Raw genomic sequence first — 22,321 nt, forward strand, 5'->3', positions numbered from 1 at the left:
TGTCAAACCGTACCCTGGTAGCCCACTGGTAAAAATACATGCCCCATAATCTCAACATCTGTGGTTCAAATCCACCTTTATTGCGTGTCACCCCTCATTTGTCTCTCTCCTCTTCCTGTCATCTGTCCACTGTCACTATAATAAACGCTTAAAAAGCACCCAGAAAATATTTTTAAAAAAGGTCAAACCATGGTAGACTCACAGTGAACTCTGATTCTCTGGAACTATCATCCGATCAGTCCGACTGCACATTTTGATACGAGGAAACTTCCTCAGTTATGAGGAAACAGCAGCCTGCACACACACAGGGCTGATTAACAGAGTTTAGCCGACTGTAACAGGGACTGATGAAGTAGAAGTTTCAATCATTTAACAATGATACTTGGAGTTCTAATTGAAGCAGGTCTTTCCACTGAGATGAATAATAATTTATTTTACAGACATCATCACAACACGAGAGAGCTGCTGCACTGATGGACATAAGATAAGACGGGAATACGTAGAGTAAGTTCATCTCTGTTTCTGAAAATGCTCACATCTGACATGATCATTTATTACATGTCTGAGAAATTATTATCAAAATGTTTATTTCTTTTTATCGTTATTCTGGACAGACAGTAATTTAAATGTGGCTGTATGAGCAGGGAAAGAACAGCGTAAGAGTGCAAAACACATGATTATAGAAATGTTGTAGTTCAGATTCAGTTATCTGCAAAGTGCCATGATGACAAAGGAGATGGTTTATATGTTTCATTGAGTTGAGAGGAAAGTCTTCTTTCTGTGAGTGAATGAAAACCATGTGTAATTATTAAACTGGAGGTGATTTTCTCATTAGTTATTGTTACTTTACTGTACTTGAGGGCAATTTTGAGTCAGTATTTTTCTCCTACTTTATACTTTTAGTCCAATACATTTCTTAGGTGAATATTGAACTCTGTACTGCACTAAATGTATCTGACAGCTGGAGTAAATACTGACTTTATAAGACTTTACCTACAAATCTGATCATAAAATTATTAATAAAATAGATTTATTTAGATGAAAATAGAGTACAAAATAGTCCACATTATCTCCATATGATCAGCTACGTGTTTATTTATCAGCTATAATACAATATATAACTGACATAATGAGCACTTTTGCTTTTGATACTTAAAGTATGTTTTGCTGATAATATTTCTGTACTTCAGTAAGATTTTGTATGCAGGACTATTACTTGTGATGGAGTACTTTACACTATTGCTTTTACTTTGGTAAAAGGACCTGAATACTTCCTCCTCGCTGGTTGAAAGACTTTTTATTGTTCATTGTTAATCAGTTATTTATAGTAGAGATCACAGTATGGAGACTGTTAGTGTTTTGTTCTGTGGTGTGTGTTGTTATTTTTGGCTCTGAACTCTTAAACCCTGAAAACTTGGTGTAAGTATTTCACTATAACATAAAGTGTTTATGATCAATCAGAAACAATCAAGGTAAAAGTTTGGAAAAATACATTCTCAAACTGTCAGGACGGTGTGGTTGTGGTTTGACCAGATTTGATTGACAGGGACCTGGCAACATGAACAAACAACCTGACCATTGTCATCACATGTTGATTCAAATACTGCTTAATCCTGATTGGTGGACAGAAACACGTGACCCCATATTCATAGTGTGTACAGTGTTTTTTGTTGTTTGGTATTTAAACATGTTTGTGAAAGTACCTTAAAAGTAAGATATCACCTGTAATGATGAAGGCCTTTAGGTGGGTTCAGCATCAGTAGTCTTGTAGAGGGGAACCGTGTCAAAATATGCAGTAAATATATACAGATTAATACATATCAAAATCCACTGGTGTGTGTGTGTATATATATATATATATATATATATATATAGTGTGCAAAGGGGGAACCTGAGGTAGGATATCCTAGACTAACAGACTAACATCAGGCTTGCAAACTGTCATAGAGTACTAAAGACCTACTAAAGAGGTGCCTCTATTTGTCCTATGATAGGTGCAAAATGGTTAACCAGAGAGCAGCAGTGTCAAGAATAAGACAAAGCACAAGGAACCAATAAAGAAAAAAGAACAGTGAACTGATAAAGAAAAAGTATAATAATAAGAAACTGAGATAAATCACACTGCAGAGAATACCATTTGACAAAATAAAAGTTTTCAAAAATCACAAAAAGGAGCAAATGTCCATTTCCTTACATCCAAAATGTAAGGAAGAAGTGACAAATTATGAGTCATGTAACATTGTCTATGGGAAATGGGGGTTTTTACTCCAGGAACCAGCACCCAACGTAGCAACTCCCAGTTCACAACTCTATTAGCTTGACTATTCACACTGCTTTTAAAGAAAGTAAGCAGGTCCTAATTTATCAGGTGAAGTTGTGACTGGTTTCTTTATGCTATAACTCGTATGTGTGTATGAGACTGTTTATTTCTGTTCTCTCAGTACAGGATGTGAGACTTGTACAGACTTGTTTCAAAAGAACTCTGTCCTGAGCTCACAATCAGTGTTTCTGGTGTACCTCTCAGACTGACTGAAGTCCAGAGGATGAGTGATTGTGTGGAGGAAGGAGAAGACAGATCAGTCTGAAGAATCTGTCTATCAGTCTATGAAGAAAAACCTGCAAACACAATCTAAGATATCACATCACATTACATTTCATTTATTTGGTAGACTCCATAGAAACTAGAGTGTAATTCCCCTCAAACATCAACAAAGAACATGTTCAGTACTACAATACAGGGCTTGTAGCATTAGTAGTTAGAAACAAAAGGCCCAGTTCTGACAAAAACACCTAAACTGTGTTTCTTATTTGCACAACAGAAAAGGTGTTGAGTTCTTAAAAATCTTCATATAATCATCAAAATCACAGACTAAATGGACCTTGTGGTGAGATTGATTTGTCAACTTTTGTATAAGATTTAACTTTTATTCTCAACATTTAAGCCAAAAAATGTAAATTTTAACACGTACATTTCCATGACAACTGAGAAAACTCGATCCAGTAGAAAGCATCAGAACAGCTTCTGAGTAGACTTGTGGTGAGACGTTTTAACTGAAGATCCTCTTGAGTTTCTCTGACACTTAAATGACTGCAGCCAAACTGGGATTGTTGTCAAACCAGTCAGATCCAGTAGAAAGAATGAGTTTATACTGGCAGACAGACAGAAACACAACTGTTCTCTTATCAATGTTCTCTGATTTTACCAGACAGTCAAGATGACGAAGAAGGACCTCCTTGACATTCTGGAAGATTTAGGAGACGATGAATTTGAAAACTTCAAGTGGCACCTGAATGATGAAAAGGTGGGCGACATCCCACCCATCAAAGAGATCAAGCTGTCAAAGGCGAAGATGCGGGATGTGGTGGATCTGATGGTGCAGAAATATACATTTCCTGGAGCTGTGGACGTGTTCAAGAGTATTTTAAAGAAGATCAGCAGGAATGACCTTGTGGGGAAGTTACCGAACATCAGCTCAGGAGCAGAAGGTCAGTCACAGGAAGAGACAAACATGACATCACATCCAGACAGCAGCTCTGTGAGGAGAAACAGTCCAGACAATAAGTATTTGGACAGTTACATGTTTTTTTATTCTTCAGGCTCTGTGCTTCAGCACATTCAATTTAAAATAAAATAACTGATACCACATTAAAGTAGTAGTTTTAATTTGAGTAGTTTTACTTCAACATACATAGAACAGTGTGGGAGATAAAGACATTTTAACACATAGGGTCTAAATTACAGGGTTTAAATGTAATGGTACAGATACACATGAAGTCAGACTACATGATCATACGACACAGACGTAACTAAGCAAACCAATGCCCACAATAACTCCGGTGGTATCTCTCCCACTAACCAACAGACACTGGCGGCTCTGAGAAATACAGTACATCCTGGAGGCTGGTTTCACACCGAGGGTAATTCGGGGGGTTGTCATTGGACTATTGAAATTTTGTGGGTCTAACTGTGGAAAACATGAATGAACTCTTGCCAGGTGGGCACTGACGTAATTCTGGCAGGTGGCCCTACAAAGTAATCGTTATTAGTTAATTTGCAGAGATCCAACATTCCCTCCATGAATAAACACTTGACCTGCTGTATATGAAGTGTCATGAGATAACTTTTGTTGTGATTTGGTGGTATATAAATAAATTGACTTCGCAGGCAACAATAGTACTGCAAAGAAACAGGATGAGATTGCTTTGTTGACAGTCAAACCAAAACTGCATGATAGCATTGCAAAAAAAGTTGGTCGTGGCTCTACTCTGAACAGCAAAATGCAACTTTTTAGTAGGACTGTAACTGAAATAAAGTGATGTCACTTTGAATAACCGTTGGGACCTTTGAGATTCTTTGACAATACCAAAAATATATGACATTGTAACAACTCAGAACGCAAAAGCACGACCTCAGAGACAGGAGCAGAGTCCAATATTCTTTAATCAGTCCAAAAAAAAACAAGCAGGGGTCACAAACCAGGCAGACAACTCCAAGGGACTAGGCAAATCTCACGACCGGGAAACAGGCAGGATCTCAGGTAACAGGCGAGCGGACAGATAGATAAAGAAATGCTGGAAAGCTAGGCAAACACACTAGACAATCTGGCAAGGAGCATGTGAATGTGGACCGGTATATATAAGGAGTGACTGATGAGCCTAATGGGATCCAGGTGAGGAGATGGGTGGGGAAACTCAGGTGAGGGGAATGAGGTGATTGCAGGACAGGTGTGGGTGTGGCAGGATCTGCAATGACAGGAGAGTTAGAGATCAAGCAGGTGAACAACATGAAAAATCATCATGTTCATCATATCTTTGTTCAGTATTTGTCAACAGGATAAAACACAATAAAGCCCAAGAGCTTATTTCCATTTTGGTCCTTTGGATTCAACGTGCTTCATAGATCTTTAAATCAAATCAAAATAGTCATCCCATATGTTGAAATAATCAGCTTACAGAGTTTTACAATCTTTAAAGAAGAGATTCATAATGAAGAGAGTTATAGAAAAATAGGAATAGGATAATAGGAAAAATGACTGATTAAGAAGCTCATGAAGATGGGGGAATGAACTTTTGCAATATGAATGGTTTTACAAATACATTTATAGTTAAATAAAATCATTACAAGTATTATCAAAAAGAGAAACTAATGTGTGTAGAGCTGCAATGCTTAGTTGATTAAATGATTGTCAGAAAACTGATCGGCAACTGAGATGAATGATATTGGGATCAGTGATTTTATAGCGATCCTTTGATCAGCCCAAATTACTTCAAGTGCCTCTGGACAGCAGAAGTGTCCCTGTTGGTTCTCCTCTTCACTTTCTCTCTGTAGCTTTAACTCATTTTAGTAAACAGATAAATCACTGGCAGCTATTCAACTTTTACTCTCCTGAGTTGAGTTTACTTTATGCTCTCACTTGTATATCACCATCTGTAATCACTTCCATAACCTTGCAACTAAATGCAGGTTGTTCACAATTCATGCTGAATTAATTATATCTATGTTTCTATATGATTGTAATTCTCAGTCTTTGTAAAGCACAATAGTCAGGCTGAAAGCAGCTGCTTTATTTTTGACATCAGTACAGTTTTTAGTCTCAGTAGCACATCTGGTGGGTCAGTGTGGTAATGCAGCAGGATGTCAGTTTTACACCAGAACTTCCTGTGAGAAAGTATTTCTTTGTCTTGAATTTGTTTCTTTATTTTTCTATGGTGGTAAATCACAACACATTGAATGAATGAAATGTCCAAAATCTAATTGGTGTTATTATGATTATTGGTGGATTGATGAGAATTAACTTTACTTTAAATTTACTTTATAAAGCTCTTAATGGTCTTGGTCCTACCTGTTTATAATATTTGCTCTTAGCCTATGAGCCCTCTAGAACCCTCAGGGCTTCTGTTAGCGGCCTTTTAATTATCCCTAAAGTCAGAACAGAACCCACAGCGAGGCATCCATCTATTACTATAGTCCTCGTCTGTGGAACACCTTCCTGTAGACCTGAGGGCAGCAGAGAATGTTGAGCCCTTTATGTTACTTTGCAGTTTGAGCTTAAATGTAGGCTTTTGATTTTGGACTTTGCTGTGTTTTACAGACCAGGAAAGGGTCTTGCAGAGGAAGTTTCACACTATCTCCCTTCCTCCTGGGGAGCTACATCTGACCTGGAGCCGAACCAATTTACCTCAGAACCCTAAACCCACTGATCAGCCATCTACTAGTCACTCACAGGTGAGCTAACAGGGCACTATTGACCTTAGGTAACCTAGGCTGAAGCTAGCATGATTATGGTAAACACAAACGTCATAGCCAGATGATCTAGTCAAACCAGTTTGGAGGAATTTACCAGCAGCGTCTTTTTCAAAGCTTTTTATGGTATCTTTTTTTATAATTGCAGAGCCTCAGAAATCCTGTTGCCTTAGATGTTGGGTCAGACCTGGTACTGTCGAGTTTGTCCTCTGCTGCCCTGGATGAGGCTGAGGCAGCAGTGCTGAGAGAGCTGAGTGAAGTCACTGTGCAGCTGCAGGGAGCCACAGCTGTCTCTCCAGATCTAGACAGAGTGAAGGAAATCCTGATCAAAGCTAAAAACGAGGCAAACCTTCAAGAGCTCAGAGTGGACGTCAGCTTCATTCCAGTTCCCAGACAAGCTGCAGTGACCAAAGTACTGGTGCGCTACAGTGAAAATGTGAACAAGCTGAAAGAGGTTCTGCAAGACTACCAGATGAACCAGGTCGGGACACAAGAGGGTCCGCACTTACCCAACCCTGATATGATTAACGATATTGATAAAAGCCTGGGCCTGATTGAGATGAAGCAGACTATTCTGGATTGCAACATGTTTCAAGCTCGGTTCTCTACCTCGGCAGTATCTCTGAGGAAGAGCACAAAGTGTGAAATGTGTTTTTCTTTTTGGCTGCTCCCTTCCTTGACAATTTTCATGGACCCCAGTCAGTGTCCACTGTTTTCCATTAAACCATTTCTGTCACATATTTACATAAATACAATTTTCTTATACATTTTTACTGCAGGAGAATTCAGTTGCTTAGATCCATAATAGCTTTCATCTAGATTAATGGGTATAAATGCAAAACATCTGTCCTCAACGTGATGTGAATATAATTTATTTTAAGATATTTCCATCACATCCCTTCAAGGCAATTTTGACAAACTACTACTGTATTTCCTTGTTTTTTCTTGGTAGATTGAGCGCTTACAGAATGAAGTGCAGATTCACATTTCTGATAAGATCAGACAGGCCGGAGGAGCAGGTGAAAAGCTTCTGTACCACAAGACGACCCAGGACAGCTGTGACTCCAGCATGACAACTGGGTTCAACAGGCGCTTTGCCGGGCAAAACAGTAATTATCATTTGCATTGATTCGTAGTCATAAGCAGTCTTGACCAAAAATACTACAACAGTGACATCTTATAGACTGTGGCAGCTTACTTTCCTTGTTGTTGATGTACCAGTTTCCTCTTATTCTGAGCAGCTACATACAGTCAGGGAACCTGCTTTGTTGTACATGCCAGCTACTCAGCCATTCCCACCTACTCCAAGCCAGATACTGATGGTTCCCAGTTAATGTTTGTGGCCCAAGTCCTCTCTGCTGTCTGCTCTGTGTGTGTGTGTGTGTGTGTGTGTGTGTGTGTGTGTGTGTGTGTGTGTGTGTGTGTGTGTGTGTGTGTGTGTGTGAGGAGCTGAACCTCGCCCTAGGTCAAACACAGAGAGCAGAGGAGAGGACAGAAGCAGCAGCAGAATCAAGCTAAAACACGATAGTGTTACAATAGCAGGGAAAACCCGTCATAACTGTGTTTTGCGCACAGACTGGAAAGTTTTCAGGCTATGATGTTGTTGATGTATATATTAATCGGGTGTCACGATAGACATGGATCTTACCATCAGGTCAAAAGCAATGAAAGGGAGGGGGGACTTCATGCCTACAGATCTGAATGGATGTAATAATTTTACGTTTTGACACTGGTCTGACACTTCAGGCCAATCAGCAGACGAATCAGGCAGGCCACTGGGAATCCTGGTGTTCCTGATGGCCAATCTGGGCCTGTAGCCTATTAAAGTGATGGATGTAATGAAAAGCACTCCACTGATCCAAAGAAGATTTTAAAAGGTTTATGTCTATGTTTTGACTGTTTTGTGTCAGTAAGCACAGACAGTTGACCAATTTGAATTAGAAGAGAAAATTTCAGCACATTTGGATTTTCGATTGTTTTTACAGGTAGAATTTCTGTTGTGTTTGTTTTCACAGGAAGGAAGATTTCAATTGTTGTCCTGGGGACTGAAGATTATTTGAAGAAAAGTCTAATATCTGTCATCCTAGGGAAAGATGTATCTGTATACAGAAATACTCTGAACAAAACTGAGATGTATGAAAATGATACATATGAGGTCATATATACCCCAAACTTGTACGAAGCAAGTGAGGAGATAAAAAAAATATTTTCTTCAAAACATCCTGACATGTCTGTGTTAGTGTTAAAGGATGAGATTTCAACACAAGAGGTGCAGCAGCAGATAGAAAATCTGCACAAGACAATTGAAAAACAGACAGAAGAGTTCAGAGTTGTGCTGCCATTAAATCATAAAGTTAAAGAATGTTATCCAGACAACTGCTGGACCATGGAGGAGTTATTCAGCAGACTGAGAGAACTGGCTGAAGACAAACATCTCAGGCCAACCCACAAAAGGTAAAAAAATCTGAAAAATTAAAGATTTGAAAGAGTTGATGTAGATTAGGGGGGATTAGACCTAACTTAATGTAAAAAAAAATATTATTATTGTTATTATTACAGTATTATTATTATTATTATTATTATTATTGTTGTTGTTGTTGTTGTTGTTGTTGTTGTTGTTGTTACACCAAAGATGAACCAAAAAACTTCCTGCTCAGTTAATATGATATTGCCTCTATTTTACAGGTCTGCTGACCAACCATCCACTCAAATGGGGAAGACAGGTGAGCCTTAATCTCTCTCAGTGGCATGTTACCAACGTACAGTCAAATGTGTGTTTGTATGTGTAATGACGGGTAATTAATTCAACCAGACAAAAGCTTTTATAGCAACTCACATAAACTCTTATTTGGTCTTTTTATTCAGGTGGCAGATATATCAAAGAGTTCTTCTCTGACCCCAAGCAGAGTTTAAAAGGTAGGACCAGGGTTTTCAAGATGTGTCTGAACAGTTGTGAATTATTATTACAAACTTCATCTTTTTCATTGTATGTGTATGATATAAATTCTATTATGTTTTGTTTTTGTTTTTTTCACAGGAAGGAAGATTTCAATTGTTGTCCTGGGAATTGAAGATTATTTGAAGAAAAGTCTAATATCTGTCATCCTAGGGAAAGATGTATCTGTATACAGAAATACTCTGAACAAAACTGAGATGTATGAAAATGATACATATGAGGTCATTTATACCCCAAACTTGTACGACGCAAGTGAGGAGATAAAAAAATTATTTTCTTCAAAACATTCTGACATGTCTGTGTTAGTGTTAAAGGATAAGATTTCAACACAAGAGGTGCAGCAGCAGATGGACGATCTGCACAAGAAAATTGAAAAACAGGAGTTCAGAGCTGTGCTGCCATTAAATCATAAACGTGAAGAATGTTATCCAGACAACTGCTGCACCATGGAGGAGTTATTCAGCAGACTGAGAGAACTGGCTGAACAAAGACATCTCATGCCGACAGACAAAAGGTAAAAAAGTTGTAAAATTAAAGATGTAGATGTGAGATGTAATTAATATACAAATTATTAATACATTATTATCATTATTATTATTATCATTATGTTATATAATACTATTAAACCAAAGATGAACTGGTTCTACAAAAAGCTTCCTGGTCAGTTAATGTGATTCTGCTTCTGCATTATAGATCTGCTGACCGACCTCCGTCATATAGAGCATCACACTCTCAAATGAAGACAGGTAAGCCACAGTCTCTCTCAGCGGCATCTTACCAACTTACATTCAAGTGTGTGTTTGTAAGTTTGACATTAATTCAACCAGACAAAAGCTTTTATAGCAATTCATAATAACAACAACAATTATAACATAAATTCTTATTTGTCCTTTTTACTCAGGTGTCAGACAAAACAAAGAGTTCTTCTCTGACCCCAAGCAGAGTTTAAAAGGTGAGATCAGGGTTTTCAAGATGTGTGTGAACAGTTGTGAATTATTATTACAAACTTCATCTTTTTGTTCTACACCAATGCAGGAAATCACTCTGACAACAAAGTGAACCTTGTTCTGCTGGGAATGTTCGGGACTGGAAAGAGTGCAAGTGGAAACACAATCCTTGGAAAGAAACAGTTCTTGTCAAGAGCCAGTTCAATGCCGGTCACCACAGAGTGTCAGGTGGCAGAAACTGTTATAAACGGTACATGTGTGCGTGTCACTGATACCCCAGACATCTTTGATGATGAAATTGAATCATCAGTTAAGAACCAACATGTGACAAAGTGTAAACAGCTTCTTCAGTCAGGGCCTTGTGTGTTCTTACTTGTGATACAAGTTAGCAGATTCACAGATGGTGAGAGAGACATACTGAGAAAGTTAGAAAAAGCTTTTGGTAGCAGAGCTAAAGAACAAACAGTCATCCTGTTTACCCGTGGAGAAGATCTGCAGCGTGCAAAAATGAGCTTGGAGGATTTTTTTGCATTCCTGCAATTCTGATCTAAAGAAAATATTTGATCAGTGTGGTAGAAGGTGTGTTGTTTTTGAGAACAAAACCCCACGTCAACATCAAGTGACAGAGCTCATGCAGACAGTGATCAGGATGTTAAATAAATAGTAGAATCAATAAGTGTGCATGTATCAGACCAGATCAATAAAGTGTTGGATGTGATTTCTTTGTATATAGATATAAACAGGTTAGACTGTAAAATGATTCAACAGCTTGAATTGTCTGATTGTTTAATTTGAAATGATTTGTCAGTTATGAATTTCATGTTTGGTTTTCCTCTCACTTTGCTTCTTAATAATCACTATTTAACCAACTTTATTTTAATGTTATGTTTGTTTAGTTTGTCAAATAAGCCAAATATTTCTCTACTGGTGAAATTGTTCCTTCTTTCTTTGTTAACCTTTGTAAACTGTGATGGAATGAGATAAATAAACATTACATTTACCAATAAAAGCAAGTAGTGTAATACACCCAGTGTCTCTGCAGTGATTTAAGTACTGATCCTCTCTTCGTGCTAACCAATACCCCACACATCTCAGGGCTTAACACATCCTTAGAAAACACTAGAAAAAGAAATAACACAAAGATAAATAAATGACTTTTTTCTTCTTTATCTGTGTGACACAATGTAAAATGTAACATGGTTTGTTTCATTTATCCTCCTATTACATTTAGAGTCAAACTGACCAGTTTTTATTTTAAGTTTAAGGTTTTTCTGCAGGAACATGTAAATAGAAAAGGAGGAATTTCATGTTTCCCTCCAAATATGACATGTGGATATTGGACAGTCAATCACAAAATCAATATTACTACAAACCAAAAACAGTCAAAATATTTAGTTTAGACTAAATCAGGTCTGAACATTTTCTACAATATAAAGAATAATGTGTCCGTCTCTCCCTCCCATCAGATTTGACCCTGAATCACTCAAGTCTGTTGACATATGGGTCAGTTTAGTAAAAATGTTTCATGTCTAAATGTTTTTTTTCTCATCCTGTATGTTTGACTCTGGAACCAAACTTGTGTATCTGTGTGAGGATCAACTGAACCAAACAGTAAACTGTACAATAACAGGTCAAATATCACCATCTACTGGACGTTTGATGTAGAAGTTCTTTCTGTTCTGAAGGTGCTCGCTCGCTCTGATTGGACCAGGCTTCAGTTGGACATAAACTTCAGGAAACTATTTCCTTACAAGCTTTTACAACTATTTCCTCTGATTTAGAGGCAAGTTGTCAGTGTTTCTAAATTACATCTTATTTGTTGGAATACTAGAATATATTGTGATTATCACTGTTTTATTTATATATTTACTTTTTAAGACATTTTAATCAACTTGGTATCTGTTTTTAATTCCTGGCAATGGTATATTGATTGTTGTTATTTGATCCATTTTACATTTTCCTTTTTATCATGTATCTGTTTTGCTGATCCTTCAGCCTTAAAATACCTTTTTTATTTTATGTTATATGTTTTCATAATCTTTATGTTTTATGTGCTGTTGATATCTTGGCAGGTTACTCCTGTAAATGACATTTTTAATCTCACTGAGACGTTTTTCTGGTTAGATAAACAACATGAAAACATTTAATGAAAACATGAAACATTGGCTGAAACAAAACCAAACCTGCGATCACTGATCTGTGATCTGTGTCCATGTGCATGTACATGTCTGACTCAACAGGGACTAGAAATCGTCCCTATTGCTAGGTCGTTACTAAGGGTCAGCCTACTTGCTGGAATAGTAAACTATGTTTCATTACATATGAGTCTACTGACGTAACTAATTGTGATGAGTATTAGTCAGACCCCATCTGTTTTCATGGAAACGGGGATAAAACTAGCAAAAGTTTTTTGTTAGAGCGAACTGCCTCACAATATGAATACATTTTGATTATATATTTTATTTTGTTGGTAACTGTTGTACATTTGCAATACAGTAGAAACTACTTCTAGTGATCACTATAAATGGATGATTATTATAACTGAACCAATTTTTTTTTCTTTTTCTTAATTTCTCGTGCAGATTACCATCTAATTGACATTTGTATATTTATTACATGAATATAAAGTAATGAAATGGCCAGCTTCACTATTTACTGAATTTTATTGACTGTTTGATCAGGATATGTCCTTTAACTCCCACATAAAACAAATTTCAAGGACTGTCTTTTTTCACTTATGTAATATTGCAAGAATCAGGCACATCCTGTCTCAACAAGATGCAGAAAAACTAGTCCACGCATTTGTTACTTCTAGGCTGGATTATTGCAATTCATTACTACAGGCTGCCCTAACAAGTCTCTAAAGACTCTCCAGCTGGTCCAGAATGCAGCTGCATGCCCTCTCTACATTTAAGACGAGCCCCCTCTCTCAACCCAACCAGTCAAAGCAGATGGTGTCCACCTAGAGTCCGGTTCTGCTTGAGGTTTCTACCCGTTAAAGGGGAGTTTTTCCTTACTGCTGTCGCCAAGTGCTGCTCATAGAGGAATTGTTGGGTCTCTGTAAATTAAAGAGTACGATCTTGACCTGCTCTATGTGAAAAGTGCCCTGAGATGACTATTGTTGTGATTTGGCGCTACATAAATAAAATTGAATTGAAGTGAATTGAATTTCATAATACAGAACAGCTGTTTAAATGCCTGTTTTGCTGCTGCATCTTGCTGGCTGGTTTTTGGCACAAGCTCATTTTTCATTGAGAGAAAATGACTTTTTCCTTTTCTCCCTCCTGTCATGGTTTCAATGTACATGCAGTATCAGCCTCAGGTCACCAGCTGGCAGCAGACGGGTTGTGCATTTAGGCTGTGGGGGTGGGGACCTCAAGAGCGCCACAGCGAGAAAGTTGAACCAGAATCAACTTTTGGAGAAATGCAACCTGTAAGGCTGTACAATCCTGCCATGAGGGAAGATAAAAACATTACTAGGAAAAGGGGAGGACATATCTCCTTGTTTAGTAATGTTAAAAGTAAAGTTAGACTTCGCTGACAGCTTCCTGACTCATTTTACAAAAGAGGAAGGAGAGAGAGAGAGAAAGGCAGTGGTCAAGTGAGCTAGAGAGTGGATGAGGAGAGCGAGCAGTGGTAGCATGAAAGGTGGTGAATGAGAGGAATAAAATGTTATTTTCTGATTGTTTCATGTCAGTTAGAAATAAACACTCAAACCACTCACCCCACACAACTCTGCAGAAGTGCTTCAATGCCTGATAATGGTGCTGCAGCCGCTAAATACACATCATACATGTATTATGGGAGTAAGGTAAAAAGAAAATAGAATTATCATAGTTTATTTAAACAGCATTTGTATAGGAATGATTCTGTCCTGAGCTTTTTGATCCATATAAGCAGTTGATCACTGTAACTGTGATTACTACAAGAGGTTTCCACTGTAGCCTATTAATATTGCTTAAATATAAATGAATAAATAAAACAAAATACTGAGGACAAAGATTGGGCTGGTCAGATGGAGAAACTAAACCAAAAAGTAAAAATTAAAAACACCTCCACCAACCTGCTCTATTCTATATTCTATTCTATTCTCAACTTGTCAAACTCAGCCTCCCAGTTCAATGTAACTATTTTACTGTCTTGTCTTAATGTCTGTATGTTCTGACACTGTCCAACTTCCTTGTCTTATGTTCCTATTTCTTTTTTATATCATATTGCACCAATAAAAAAAAATAATTCTGGTATTAAAGTTGAGAAAAGTATTCTGCCAGTAAAATGGATGGTAAACACCTAAAATGCCAATAATCTTCATTGTTTGTTGTTTTGAATTTTATTGTTTAGATGGTCAAATTTTTATTTTATTTTTTTTAATGACGTAATTAGCAGTTATACAATTAGTTATCTTATTGAGATTGGACAGCCTACTGAATTTCAGTCAAACCCCAAAAAATTTTTTCAGTTTGGATGCTTTTCATCCCTCAGCACAATTATTAAGAGAAGTTTTGAGAATTGATCTGTGTTTATACTGACGAGTTATGAGCACAAATTTCTGTTTTTGTTTTAACGTTACAATCATTCTGTAGATTTCTGGATAGGTGGTTTGTGTCATGATGCCATGAAGTCACTGATGTCTTAATACGCAGTGACACATAAGGAACCAGCTCTTCAGAATCTCCATACACCATGCGTGTTAATATACTAATTACGTATTTGTATTCATACTAAAATACTTACAGCACTTTACAATCATTTTTATACTAATGAAATTTGCTTTTTAATTGTCAGATTGGGAATGTGGTGGATTTAAGATAGCAAGACCAAATTTACTGTTTCGATAATCATGTTCAGTAATAAGTAATAAACACTTCAGTCTCAGGTCCTTTTATTTGACTTTAAGTTTTATTATTTTTCAAGCCATTCCTTACTTCAACAAATTATGTAAAATTTCAACATCCAATTAAATTCTCAAACACCAAACCACATTTACAGTGTATATGTATATTATACACCCCACAAAAACATGCAAATTTTAGTTACTTTACAGTCTTCATCATTTCTTTCATACTCTTCTTCTTCATGATCAAACAGTTTACAACATTAGTTTTTTTTTTTTTACTGATGTATTATTTGTTGAATACCCAGGATGCAATCACATGTTCACAATAGTATATTAGAATATTTTGTCATGTAAAAATATTCAGTTAACACACCCAGACTACAGAAGTTGTCCTATTTTCACTGATTATTGATTAGGTTTTGTGGTTATTGATTATGGTTTCACACTCTGTATTTTACGGTTTGTTAAGTATTTCCAAGAAATTCATGACACGCATCAGCAATTCAGCAATAAATGTCAGCTTCTCATCATCCAAGTTTTCTGCTTTCACATTTAGTCTTTTTGCAGTGGCCTGAACTTCTTGATACATGGCATCTGTGTAGCATGCCCCCCCGTTTCCAGCAACCATGTCATCGATCTTCTTGATCAGCTCCACCACTTGGTTTCTGTCATTTCTGGTGTTTTCAAAGACGTGGAACCTGTTTCCACAGCTTTGGATGACTCGTCGGAGGTCTGGGTTGCCAGTACGTACATACTCTTGTATGGTTGTGCCTTGGAGCTTATCACCATAAGTAAACAGCACAATCATGTGCTGGTTAGCTTTTGGACCAAACAGCTCTTGCAGGGCTTCCACTGAGTTTTTCTCTTCCCTGGTGAATCGACCAACTTGGAGGACCAGCAGGAACACATGAGGACCAGGACATGAGACTTTGACACATTTCACAATTTCTTTTTTGGTGTCTTCTGGGGATTGTGCAGTGTCCAGAATCCCTGATGTGTCTACCACACTAACTCCTCTGTCATCCAAGCGTTTCTCATATTTTTGACAGGACTGAGTCACTGACTCAGAGGCAGGACAGGATTTGAAACGTTCGTCTCCCAGAATGGTGTTTCCAACAGCACTCTTGCCCACACCAGTTTTTCCAATCATCACAATTCTCAAATCAGGACCTGAAAACAAATCAGAACTTCTGTTTAGGTTCCTGAAAGAGTTTATCACTGGCTTGATGTGCAAATAATTTAGTGAATATAAACACGTGACAGATTTTAGAGCAAATAAATTATATACAGTAGATGAAATAAAACAATTATTTTAAGTCTAACCTGTAGGAAGCTTTGAATCAGTTGAACCCATCTTTTCTCATCACTGTTGTCTCTGCACAGTTGTCAATGAATGTTACAACGTTTGTTTAAGATGTTTATTTATACTATAGTGTCACAGCTGACACGCCTCCTAACATTTGCATAACAGCTCCATATAAAACATGTGCAGACCAGCGATTCCTGCAGATACACACAGCTTGTCTCTTGTACTTTACTGCTCTGGATCTGAGGACCATGTCTCACAGTAAGATTGGCCATGATATCTTTATATACAGCATGTTTGTTGTTAAGATTCTGATTGCTTTGTGGTAGTAAGACAGCACTGAATTGAAAGGAAACTCTTTTTGATCATCAAGGATAATTTGACCACATGTAGACTTTTTCATTGTATGTATATGATATAAACTCTATTGTGTTTTTTTTCCTCACAGAAAGGAAGATTTCAATTGTTGTCTGGGGGACTGAAGATAATCTGAAGAAATATCTAATATCTGTCATCCTAGGGAAAGATGTATTTGCACAGAGAGGTAGTAAAGTGGAAATTGAGACAAATGTAAATGATACATATGAGGTCACATATACCCCAAACTTCTGCGATGCAAGTAAAGATGTAGGAAAGTTATTTCCTTCAAAACACCATGACTTGTGTTTGTTGGTGGTAAAGGATGGGTTTTCACCAGAAGACGTGTGGCAGCAGATAGAAAAGCTGAGCAAGAAAAGTGGAAAACCCACAGAAGAGTTCATAGTTGTGCTGCCATTAAGATATAAAGATGAAGAATCTTACCCATTCAACTGCTACACCATGGAGAAGTTATTCAGCAGACTGAGAGAACTGGCTGAAGAAAGACATCTCATTCCGACTGACAAAAGGTAAAAGAGGTGAAAAATTAAAGATTTGAAAGAGTTGATGTAGATTTAGGATTAGACCTAACTTCATGTAAAAAATATTAATATTCATATTATTAACAATATATTATATCATGTTATTACACCAAAGATGAACCAAAAAGCTTCCTGCTCAGTTAACATGATTCTGCCTCTACTTTATAGGCCTGCTGACCAACCATCCACTGAAATGGAGACAGATAATCCACAATCTGGCATTGTGTCATGTATGTGTAGTGAAGAGTGATTAATTCAACCAGACAAAAGCTTTTATAACAACATACATAAACTCTGATTTGGTCTTTTTATTCAGATATAAAAGACTTCTTCACTGGCCCCAAGAAGAGTTTAAAAGGTGAGACCAGGGTTTTCAAGATGTGTCTGAACAGTTGTGAATTATTATTACAAACTTCATCTTTTTGTTCTACACCAATACAGGAAATCACTCTGACAACAAAGTGAACCTTGTTCTGCTGGGAATGTCCGGGACTGGAAAGAGTGCAAGTGGAAACACAATCCTGGGAAAGGAACGGTTCTTGTCAAGAGCCAGTTCAGTGCCAGTCACCACAGAGTGTGAGGTGAAAGAAACTGAGATAAACGGTACATATGTGCGTGTCATTGATACCCCAGACATCTTTGATGATGACATCAAATCATCAGTTAAGGACCAACATGTGACAAAGTGCAAACAGCTTCTTCAGCCAGGGCCTTGTGTGTTCTTACTTGTGATACATGTTAGCAGATTCACAGATGGTGAGAGAGACATACTGAGAAAGTTTGAAGAAGCTTTTGGTCCCAGAGCTAAAGAACAAACAATCATCCTGTTTACCCATGAGAAAGAGCTGCAGCGTGCAAACATGAGCTTGGAGGATTTTTTGCAGAACTGCCAGCCTGAACTCAAGAACATAGTTGATCAGTGTGGTAGAAGATGTGTTGTTTTTGAGAACAAAGCCTCACGTCAACGTCAAGTGACAGAGCTCATGCACAAAGTGGACGAGATGTTAAATAAATGGTAGAATCAATAAGTGTGCATGTATCAGACCAGATCAATAAAGTGTTGGATGTGATTTCTTTGTATATAGATATAAACAGGTTAGACTGTAAAATGATTCAACAGCTTGAATTGTCTGATTGTTTAATTTGAAATGATTTGTCAGTTATGAATTTCATGTTTGGTTTTTCTCTCACTTTGCTTCTTAATAATCACTATTTAACCGACTTTATTTTAATGTTATGTTTGTTTAGTTTGTCAAATAAGCCAAATATTTCTCTACTGGTGAAATTGTTCCTTCTTTCTTTGTTAACCTTTGTAAACTGTGATGGAATGAGATAAATAAACATTACATTTACCAATAAAAGCAAGTAGTGTAATACACCCAGTGTCTCTGCAGTGATTTAAGTACTGATCCTCTCTTCCTGCTAACCAATACCCCACACATCTCAGGGCTTAACACATCCTTAGAAAACACTAGAAAAAGAAATAACACAAAGATAAATAAATGACTTTTTTCTTCTTTATCTGTGTGACACAATGTAAAATGTAACATGTTTTGTTTAATTTATCCTCCTATTACATTTAGAGTCAAACTGACCAGTTTTTATTTTAAGTTTAAGGTTTTTTCTGCAGGAACATGTAAATGGAAAAGGAGGAATTTCATGTTTCCCTCCAAATATGACATGTGGATATTGGACAGTCAATCACAAAATCAATATTACTACAAACCAAAAACAGTCAAAATATTTAATTTAGACTAAATCAGGTCTGAACATTTTCTACAATATAAAAAATAATGTGTCCGTCTCTCCCTCCCATCAGATTTGACCCTGAATCACTCAAGTCTGTTGACATATGGGTCAGTTTAGTAAAATGTTTCATGTCTAAATGTTTTTTTTTCTCATCCTGTATGTTTGACTCTGGAACCAAACTTGTGTATCTGTGTGAGGATCAACTGAACCAAACAGTAAACTGTACAATAACAGGTAAAATATCACCATCTACTGGACGTTTGATGTAGAAGTTCTTTCTGTTCTGAAGGTGCTCGCTCGCTCTGATTGGACCAGGCTTCAGTTGGACATAAACTTCAGGAAACTATTTCCTTACAAGCTTTTACAACTATTTCCTCTGATTTAGAGGCAAGTTGTCAGTGTTTCTAAACTACATCTTATTTGTTGGAATATTAGAATATATTGTGATTATCACTGTTTTATTTATATATTTACTTTTTAAGACATTTTAATCAACTTGGTATCTGTTTTTAATTCCTGGCAATGGTATATTGATTGTTGTTATTTGATCCATTTTACATTTTCCTTTTTATCATGTATCTGTTTTGCTGATCCTTCAGCCTTAAAATACCTTTTTCATTTTATGTTATATGTTTTCATAATCTTTATGTTTTATGTGCTGTTGATATCTTGGCAGGTTACTCCTGTAAATGACATTTTTAATCTCAGTGAGACGTTTTTCTGGTTAGATAAACAACATGAAAACATTTAATGAAAACGTGAAACATTGGCTGAAACAAAACCAAACTGCAATCACTGATCTGTGATCTGTGTCCATGTGCATGTACATGTCTGACTCAACAGGGACTAGAAATCGTCCCTATTGCTAGGTCGTTACTAAGGGTCAGCCTACTTGCTGGAATAGTAAACTATGTTTCATTACATATGAGTCTACTGACGTAACTAATTGTGATGAGTATTAGTCAGACCCCATCTATTTTCATGGAAACGGGGATAAAACTAGCAAAAGTTTTTTGTTAGAGCGAACTGCCTCGCAATATGAATACATTTTGATTATATATTTTATTTTGTTGGTAACTGTTGTACATTTGCAATACAGTAGAAACTACTTCTAGTGATCACTATAAATGGATGATTATTATAACTGAACCAATTTTTTTTCTTTTTCTTAATTTCTCATGCAGATTACCATCTAATTGACATTTGTATATTTATTACATGAATATAAAGTAATGAAATGGCCAGCTTCACTATTTACTGAATTTTATTGACTGTTTGATCAGGATATGTCCTTTAACTCCCACATAAAACAAATTTCAAGGACTGTCTTTTTTCACTTACGTAATATCGCAAAAATCAGGCACATCCTGTCTCAACAAGATGCAGAAAAACTAGTCCACGCATTTGTTACCTCTAGGCTGGATTATTGCAATTCATTATTACAGGCTGCCCTAACAAGTCTCTAAAGACTCTCCAGCTGGTCCAGAATGCAGCTGCATGTCCTCTCTACATTTAAGACGAGCCCCCTCTCTCAACCCAACCAGTCACAGCAGATGGCGTCCACCTAGAGTCCGGTTCTGCTTGAGGTTTCTACCCGTTAAAGGGGAGTTTTTCCTTACTGCTGTCGCCAAGTGCTGCTCATAGAGGAATTGTTGGGTCTCTGTAAATTAAAGAGTACGATCTTGACCTGCTCTATGTGAAAAGTGCCCTGAGATAACTATTGTTGTGATTTGGCGCTATATAAATAAAATTGAATTGAAGTGAATTTCATTTCATAATACAGAACAGCTGTTTAAATGCCTGTTTTGCTGCTGCATCTTGCTGGCTGGTTTTTGGCACGAGCTCATTTTTCATTGAGAGAAAATGACTTTTTCCTTTTCTCCCTCCTGTCATGGTTTCAATGTGCATGCAGTATCAGCCTCAGGTCACCAGCTGGCAGCAGACGGGTTGTGCATTTAGGCTGCGGGGGGTGGGGACCTCAAGAGCGCCACAGCGAGAAAGTTGAACCAGAATCAACTTTTGGAGAAATGCAACCTGTAAGGCTGTACAGTCCTGCCATGAGGGAAGATAAAAACATTACTAGGAAAAGGAGAGGACATTTCTCCTTGTTTAATAATGTTAAAAGTAAAGTTAGACTTTGCTGACGGCTTCCTGACTCATTTTAGAAAAGAGGAAGGAGAGAGAGAGAGAAAGGCAGTGGTCAAGTGAGCTAGAGAGTGGATGAGGAGAGCGAGCAGTGGTAGCATGAATGAGAGGAATAAAATGTTATTTTCTGATTGTTTCATGTCAGTTAGAAATAAACACTCAAACCACCCACCCCACACAACCCTGCAGAAGTGCTTCAATGCCTGATAATGGTGCTGCAGCCGCTAAATACACATCATACATGTATTATGGGAGTAAGGTAAAAAGAAAATAGAATTATCATAGTTTATTTAAACAGCATTTGTATAGGAATGATTCTGTCCCGAGCTTTTTGATCCATATAAGCAGTTGATCACTGTAACTGTGATTAATACAAGAGGTTTCCACTGTAGCCTATTAATACTGCTTAAATATAAATGAATAAATAAAACAAAATACTGAGGACAAAGATTGGGCTGGTCAGATGGAGAAACTAAACCAAAAAGTAAAGATTACAATTAAAAACACCTCCACCAACCTGCTCTATTCTATATTCTATTCTATTCTCAACTTGTTTAACTCAGCCTCCCAGTTCAATGTAAACTGTTTTACTGTCTTGTCTTAATGTCTGTATGTTCTGACACTGTCCAACTTCCTTGTCTTATGTTCCTATGTCTTCTTTTATGTTATATTGCACCAATATATATAATTGAAAAAGTTCATTCTGGTATGAAAGGTGAGAAAAGTATTCTGCCAGTAAAATGGATGGTAAACACCTAAAATGCCAATAATCTTCTTTTTTTGCTGTTTTGAATTTTATTGTTTAGATGGTTAAATTTTTACTTTATTTTTAAAATGAAGTAATTAGCAGTTATATAATTAGTTATCTTATTCAGATTAGACAGCTTGCTGAATTTCAGTCAAACCCCCAAAACTTGCATTTTTCCTGATGTGAAGTGAGTTTGGATGCTTTTCATCCCTCTGAACAATTATAAAGAGAAGTTTGGAGAATTGATCTGTGTTTATATTAACAAATTATGAACACAAATTGCTCTTCTTGTGTCAACGTTACATTCATTCTGCAGATTTCTCTCTGGATAGGTGGTTTGTGTCATGATGCCATGAAGTCACTGATCTCTTAATACACAGTGACTTTCACATAAGGAACCAGCTCTTCAGAATCTCCATACACCATGCATGTTACTGTAATAATAAAATATTTTTTACTCACGCTATTTAATTCATACTGAAATACTTAC

General features: G+C 36.9%; 3 protein-coding genes across 3 annotated transcripts; 2 read left to right on the forward strand and 1 right to left on the reverse strand.

Moving 5' to 3' along the window:
• The first annotated feature begins 3,215 nt into the window (after nt 1–3,215).
• LOC121888536 lies at nt 3,216–8,702 on the forward strand. The gene is made up of 5 exons (XM_042400141.1): nt 3,216–3,486; nt 6,093–6,226; nt 6,393–6,725; nt 7,197–7,353; nt 8,260–8,702. Exons 1-5 carry the CDS (start codon nt 3,216–3,218, stop codon nt 8,700–8,702), a joined length of 1,338 nt encoding a protein of 445 aa, XP_042256075.1.
• An 881-nt stretch (nt 8,703–9,583) lies between these two features.
• Nucleotides 9,584–18,567, forward strand: LOC121888328 (GTPase IMAP family member 7-like). The gene is made up of 3 exons (XM_042399788.1): nt 9,584–9,714; nt 9,894–9,946; nt 17,631–18,567. The coding sequence occupies exons 1-3, from the start codon at nt 9,647–9,649 to the stop codon at nt 18,206–18,208; spliced, it is 699 nt and encodes a 232-aa protein (XP_042255722.1). The 5' UTR covers nt 9,584–9,646; the 3' UTR covers nt 18,209–18,567.
• Nucleotides 15,060–16,266, reverse strand: LOC121888330 (GTPase IMAP family member 7-like). Its single transcript, XM_042399791.1, has one exon. The coding sequence runs from the start codon at nt 16,132–16,134 to the stop codon at nt 15,439–15,441; it is 696 nt and encodes a 231-aa protein (XP_042255725.1). The 5' UTR covers nt 16,135–16,266; the 3' UTR covers nt 15,060–15,438.
• Nucleotides 18,568–22,321: the final 3,754 nt, after the last annotated feature.

Source organism: Thunnus maccoyii, chromosome 21 (assembly GCF_910596095.1).
Source record: "Thunnus maccoyii chromosome 21, fThuMac1.1, whole genome shotgun sequence".
NCBI classification, from domain to species: Eukaryota; Metazoa; Chordata; class Actinopteri; order Scombriformes; family Scombridae; genus Thunnus; species Thunnus maccoyii.

Bases quoted from the DNA above. Each gene is read 5' to 3' on its own strand.
- LOC121888536 (XM_042400141.1), top strand. From the start codon at position 3,216: ATGACGAAGAAGGACCTCCTTGACATTCTGGAAGATTTAGGAGACGAT. The intron at 6,227-6,392 runs GTGAGCTAACAG...TTATAATTGCAG, and splicing joins CATCTACTAGTCACTCACAG to AGCCTCAGAAATCCTGTTGC. The intron at 7,354-8,259 runs GTAATTATCATT...TTGTTTTCACAG, and splicing joins GCGCTTTGCCGGGCAAAACA to GAAGGAAGATTTCAATTGTT.
- LOC121888328 (XM_042399788.1), top strand. From the start codon at position 9,647: ATGGAGGAGTTATTCAGCAGACTGAGAGAACTGGCTGAACAAAGACAT. The intron at 9,715-9,893 runs GTAAAAAAGTTG...TCTGCATTATAG, and splicing joins CTCATGCCGACAGACAAAAG to ATCTGCTGACCGACCTCCGT. The intron at 9,947-17,630 runs GTAAGCCACAGT...ACACCAATACAG, and splicing joins ACACTCTCAAATGAAGACAG to GAAATCACTCTGACAACAAA.
- LOC121888330 (XM_042399791.1), bottom strand. From the start codon at position 16,134: ATGATTGGAAAAACTGGTGTGGGCAAGAGTGCTGTTGGAAACACCATT.